Source organism: Arvicola amphibius, chromosome 3 (assembly GCF_903992535.2).
Source record: "Arvicola amphibius chromosome 3, mArvAmp1.2, whole genome shotgun sequence".
Lineage (NCBI taxonomy): Eukaryota > Metazoa > Chordata > Mammalia > Rodentia > Cricetidae > Arvicola > Arvicola amphibius.
Genome location: NC_052049.1, coordinates 178,920,474 through 178,926,473, shown reverse-complemented (window position 1 = coordinate 178,926,473; position 6,000 = coordinate 178,920,474). Strand labels below are relative to the sequence as shown.

Sequence of the window (6,000 nt, the reverse complement as noted above, 5' to 3'; positions counted from 1 at the left end):
AACTAAAGTTCCTTCTGGAAGTAAACTCCTGTGGCTACTGAGATGACAGGTATCTGCTGTGATACTAGAAACTGCTTCTTGTCCATTCGTTGGCAAACTGTATCCTATTGTTCAAACAACCAGGTAACAACCAGAAAGGTCACTAGACCAGCTAGGCTCCATTGCACTTCTGTTCTTCCGTAGGAAAGGCAGATCATTTACCACCGTCAGCTCTGCTAACCAGTGTCCAACGGATAGCCACACAGCTCTTGTGAGTTTAAGTGGGCAAAAATTCTGACCATCTCCTGGTGCTTCACTTCTTGAGTGTGCTGTCCCCATTAGACAGTGGTCTACACTAGGTCAAGGTTTCCCAAGACGCCTCTAAGTGTCAAGTAATCCCAGTCTGTTTTAGGGAGTTTGGAGTGTTTGTCTCAGCTGCTGCAGACCTTGTCTTGTGTAGTGCACCAGGTCCACCAGGCTGCTGTTGAGGGTCAAGATTTGCACCTTTGTGCTGAGCTGAGCAAAGAATTCTTTATTCTTCTTTGTAAGGGCCTCTGACTGTTCCCAGAGTTCAAAGGCTTGAAGGATGTGGCTTGTGATGGTGAAATAGGCAGAGGTCATGTTCTGGATGGTGACTGGGACACTGACGGTGGCCGTCATCCCACCAGCACTTGACTGGGTCCCGACATATCTGGCAGGAGAAGGCACTGGGGAGAGAGTGGACGGAATAGCTGTGCATTCCTGGGTTACACTGGAAGAATTTTTGAAGTGGTCACTAAGGGAGTGAGAGTACTTCGTTACTATGTCCTTTTTACAGCGAAACATCGCCATGTTCACCAGTGACTCGCAACGTAAACATAAAACAGCAAATATCTTTTCTTGTGCTGGCACCGTGGCATCCGAGAAGGATTTTAATGACATCGTGAACTTAATGAGGTCTGCAGTTTCTGAGTAGACAGTGTACGCTGAATTTGCTGAGCTTTCTGACTCCGTGGCCATCCCACACTCAATTAAAGACAGGACGGCTTCCAAATACTTGAAGGCCTTTCTGATCTTGTTGGTCATTGCCCCTGCTTTATACCTTAACCTTATGGCTTCCTTCATGTGAAAGTCAGCTTGCTGCCTGTAAGATGTCACTTGTGGCTTCCCTGGTTTACAGTTCCCGTTTGGCAAAGAAGGCACTAGGAAGGCGTCTGTGGCTTCTCTAGAAGACCCTTTGTATTCCGAGCCCTTGGCCTGCACTTTCGGCACTTTCCTGTGCGTGGGGACAGAAGAGTCATTGTCACTGTCTTTGGCACGGCTGTCACTTTGGGGAGGGTCCTGACCACAGGTGTCTACGTCTGGCTTTGGCCTCTTGTGTGCAGCTTTGGTTGACTTCTGGGAAGAGTAAGAGGTTGACACGGGTGGCAGAGAAGGCATTTCTGTTCTTGAGGACTCTGAGGAGGGTTTGGAAGTCTTTGTTTTGGAAGATTCCATATGGGAAGAGGAAGAAGAGGTACAGTGTGTCTGGACATCATTCTCCCTTTTGATTTTCTTTCTGGCATGGTCTTTTTCTGAGTCGCTGCCCTTTCTCTTCTTGCTCAGCCTGCTGGAGCTGTTGCAGTCTCCGTTCTCAGAGTCCTGCTTCTTATCTGTTGGAGGCTGCTTGTCTTCTGCTTTCCTAGGGCTGCCACCCTTCCCCAGGGGCTGGGGAATCCGAGTGAGATGATCTGTGTTTATCTTCACTACCAAACTCATTGGGGGTATAGAGTCTCTGCCTGGTGAGAGCAATTCGGTGTCTCTCTTTTGGCCTTCCCCCTGGACATTTGCAGTCTGTTGGCAGTCACTAGACCTGCCACTGCTGCTGCCACTGCAGCCCCTACCACTGTGGGGTGGAGTGAAGGAGTTCCTGTTCCCAGCTTTGTCCTTTGGAGGCTGAGGGCCTGAGGGCACCTTGGAGGGAGCCTGGGGACCCTTGTGCTTCCTTTTCTCCTTAGGGGCAGGCTCAGCTGCCTGATGCTTGGGCATGGGAGCTTCAGGCTTAGGCTCCCTGCCTTTTGCCTTCACCTTGGGTTTGTCTTTGGAAGTCTGTTCTCTGGAGTCAGAAGGAGGGGGTCCTGGTTTACTTTCCACCTGCAAGCAGGCCTGGGGCTCTGCCTGGCCAGAGCCCTTGGCAGGTTTTCTGGGTTGTTTGGTTCCAATAGTTTGCCGAGGTGGGGGCTCCTGTTGGGCAGGGGATTTCTGGCAGCTCCTCTCCTCAGGTAGGGGCCCTTCAGTGGGATCTTGGATGGCTTTGCTGGAACTCTTCGGGGGAGAGCCTTTGCACTCAGGGTGTAGCTGGTGAGTGTTGCGGGTTTCACCCTTATTTTCTTGGGGCCCGCTTGGAGACTCAGTGCTCCCCCGAGCCTCGAGGGGCACTGGTGGTAGCTTCACTTTGGTTAAGGAGTTTGTTGTGCTAGGCTCGGGCTCTGGAGCGGGGATTTCTAGGGGCTCACTCTTCTTGCTATCGCGTGAGGTGCTCTTACTCTCAGAGTCTGTCTTGGAGTCTGAGTCTGACCCGCTGCTGCTGCTGCTGCTGCTGCTGCTGCTGCTCTCAGTTTCTGCAGTACTGGAATGTGCTGACACCACTGGCTCCCGGAGATTCTGGGGAGCACTTGGAGGTGCAGATAGGGATGGCAGCTTCTCTGCACCTTGTTCAGTGTCGCTGTCTTCACTGTCGCTGAGCTGCAGGTCCTCCCAGAGTATGGATGTTCCTTTCTGGGAATTGGGATCCGGCTCGGGGAGATTCTGGGGAGCGCTTGGAGGTGCAGATAGGGATGGCAGCTTCTCTGCACCTTGTTCAGTGTCGCTGTCTTCACTGTCGCTGACCTGCAGGTCCTCCCAGAGTATGGATCTTCCTTGCTGGGAAATGGGTTGGGTTTTGGAATGCGGATCGTATTGATTTTGGCTTTGGGTTGCAGAACTATTGGGCAGAGGCTCCTTAGTGGGGAAAGGAGATCTGGATGCGTTGTTCTTACTGGGGGTGTGCCTGGCTGTCAGAGGAGGAAGCCACGAATTGGTCATTTCCTTCAGAATCTCTTCAATGCAGCGAACTTCATTGAAGAACAACTGCTCCACCGACTGTGAAGGTATCTTCAGTCTGGTGAGTTTGGCTTTGGCTGGCACTTTTACATCCAGTTTTTCGAAGCTCTGCTGACCATTGAATTCCAGTGGCTGCTTCTGCTCCGAGGACTCACTGGGAGCCTGATTCTGACCATCAGTGGGCCAGATATATGTCACGGGCTTCTGCTGCATAGCAACACTTTCTGAGGGGAGAGGAGGGGGTGGAAACGTTTGAGAAGAGGCCACCCCAAGTCTGGTACCTACCACTAAACTGTCAAGCGGAGTCTCGTTATCTTGAACCTTGACCTTCAGGTCCTTGGAAGACTTGTCTGCACAGTAGCTTTTGTCGCTGGGGCTACTGCTGCTGTAAACCTTGCTGGTTCCTTGCGGTCTGGAATGTACAGGTGACAAATAGGACACAGGGGAGATTAAGGGTGAGAGTGTTTTCCCCGGGGCTGATTCACCATCAGCTCTGTGGTCACACTTTCTGTTGTTGGAGGAGTGCCCCTCCTGACTGAGGCGATCTTGAGTCAGATGCTGTTTGTCCGGTGAACCATAGTTTTTGGCCTGGAGTCTTGGCAATGGCTCCATCTTTGGTGGTGCCACGTTTGAACTGTGGCCAATGTTACCAACAAAAGTTGATCCAGGGTCAGAAGAAGTACGAATAGGCTCGTGGGAGATGTTCATGCAGAAGTTGTTGGATGCAAGGCTCTCCCTGTCATGAAATAAAGGATATTTTGGCTCCCCCCAGCTGTCTTCGGAACCATCTGGACAATGAGGCCAAGACATATGGCTCAAGTGCGCCTTGACATCGTCGTAGTCTCCTAGTATCTTCTGTATCTTACGTGACAACTCATCGCTTTTGGTAGTCTTGTAGGGCTCTCCAAACAGGGGCTTCTTTTCAGCAAACGCCTGTTTCTCTGGGTGAGCTTCTTGGTTGCGTCTCTCCTTCTCTCGAATCCGAAGAAGGTTTCTATTTTCCATTAATGTCTCTCGCTGGAAGGTGCTCATTTTCCAGGCTTTCTGGTCCTATAGTTACTTCTGGGGTGTCTGTGTCACCTTCCTTGACCTGTTGAGATGCAGGGATGAGAGTTTGAGTTTAGAATTGTGGGAGCCTAGGGTGCAGGCTGCACTTTGGCGTGTGCAGGCTGCGGGCCGAGTGCACTGGGCTCTGCCAGAAACTGGTTTGGCAGCTTCTGGCATTGGCCACCCAGAATGCCCCAGGCCCAGGCCACGCCCTCCGTGCCAAGCTATGTCCATAGCTTCACCCCACCCCCACCCGGCCCCAAATGCCCAATTTTATGACTCAAGTATGTGCAGCTTTTGAATTTCCGGGGGGTGTTTGCAAGAAGGGTTAGTTGCTACAGAGGCATTTTTAGATGCTGTACTCTCTCCATCTCTCCTGCTTCGGTTCACATTCATTCCTTAAAGATTAGTGAGGAGCAGGAGAGATTGCTCAGTGGATAAAAAGAGTTGGTGTGAAAACTTGAGGACCTCAGATTGTCCTTAGCACCCGTTCAAAAGCCGAGCATAGATACATGTATCTGTAACCCAAGTGTTGTGGAACATTGCCAAGCAGATTCCAGAAGCTCAACGGCCAACCAGTCTAGCCCTAAAAACAAGCTACCAGTTCACTGAGAGACCCTGTCTTAAAAAAATAAGGTGGGATTTAGGAAGACACTTGACATCTGTCTCTAGCTCCTACTCACACTCTATCTGTATATTGCTATCTGTATATTGTTTCTAAGTTTTGTGCTTAGAAAGCTCTAAGGCATAGGTTTTCCTTGTCTTCCCACACCAAGTTTTGTTCCTTCATGAGTGTAGCTGCCCATCTCTGTAGCACGAATTCGAATTGTTCTTTATAATCAGTCCCGAGTGTCAGAAGCAGGGGTTAAAGCTGAAGATCAGAGAAGCAGACCAGTAAGCCCCAAGAGAATGCTTACCTCTATCCAAGCTCAGACCAAGATGGGTGATCCGCAGACTTCCTAGACTGAACTGTGTCTCCACCAAATCTCATACTGTGTGCTCAGGTAGCTTTCGAGGTCCTGACTTTCCCTGCCTTATATAGCTCTCTCTGCCCCGCCCATCTCTTCTTGACTCCGCCTCCTTTGGGATTAAAGGTGTGTGAATCCCAAACACTAGGACTGGCTCTATTTCTCCAATCAATTTCAAGTAGGCCGGATTAACCTTGAACTCCCAGAGATCTGTCTGCCTGTCTCCTGATTGCTGGGATGAGAGGTGTGTGCCACTACTGTCTGCCCTCTATGGCTAATTTGCGGTAGCCGTGCACTCTAACCTCCAGGCAAGCTTTATTTCTTAGATTACCAACAAAATATCAACACATATCTCCATGTCCTCTTGTGGCTTGACTTTCTCATGTTGTCATGTTATTGGCCTTGCATCAGCCTTCCTCCACACAAACACACACACAGACACACACACACGCAGAACTGTATATACATGCCTCCACCATCGAACTGTATGTGTATGCTCACACATACATACATACACACAGAACTATATGTAACGTTCTCTTTCTGTTGTAATACCTATTTTACTCTTTCTCATATATATTACGTATGATTTCTGTGATTTCTCTAGAGATTACCATGTGTAGTTTTGACTTGCGTAAGTCTGTTACTAAGAACTGTCAGCTCTCTTTTGCACTGGTAAAGTTTCCCTCCATTTAAGCTTCAGTCAAACGTGTTGCAGATTGTAATTGTCTCCATCCTTGAAACCATAAGCAACGTAATTATTGCGTCTTAGTCTTGTTTTCTACCCTTTAAGTTGACTCATATATTTTACGTTTTCGTTGTTCTTTGTTCTTTCCCTGGTCTCCAAGCTCCCATATGGGATCATTTTCTCTGTACTGGAGAGGAGCCCTTGTTGATCATAAGTGTGCTGAGATTCCATTACTAAGGACTTCCTTTAGTTTTCATT

General features: G+C 49.3%; 1 protein-coding gene across 1 annotated transcript; it reads right to left on the bottom strand.

The window, feature by feature from the left end:
- Positions 1-387: 387 nt before the first annotated feature.
- Positions 388-4,071, bottom strand: LOC119809482 (AF4/FMR2 family member 1-like). The gene is made up of 2 exons (XM_038322288.1): positions 2,874-4,071; positions 388-2,729 (listed from the first exon to the last, which is right to left on the bottom strand). Exons 1-2 carry the CDS (start codon positions 4,069-4,071, stop codon positions 388-390), a joined length of 3,540 nt encoding a protein of 1,179 aa, XP_038178216.1.
- Positions 4,072-6,000: the final 1,929 nt, after the last annotated feature.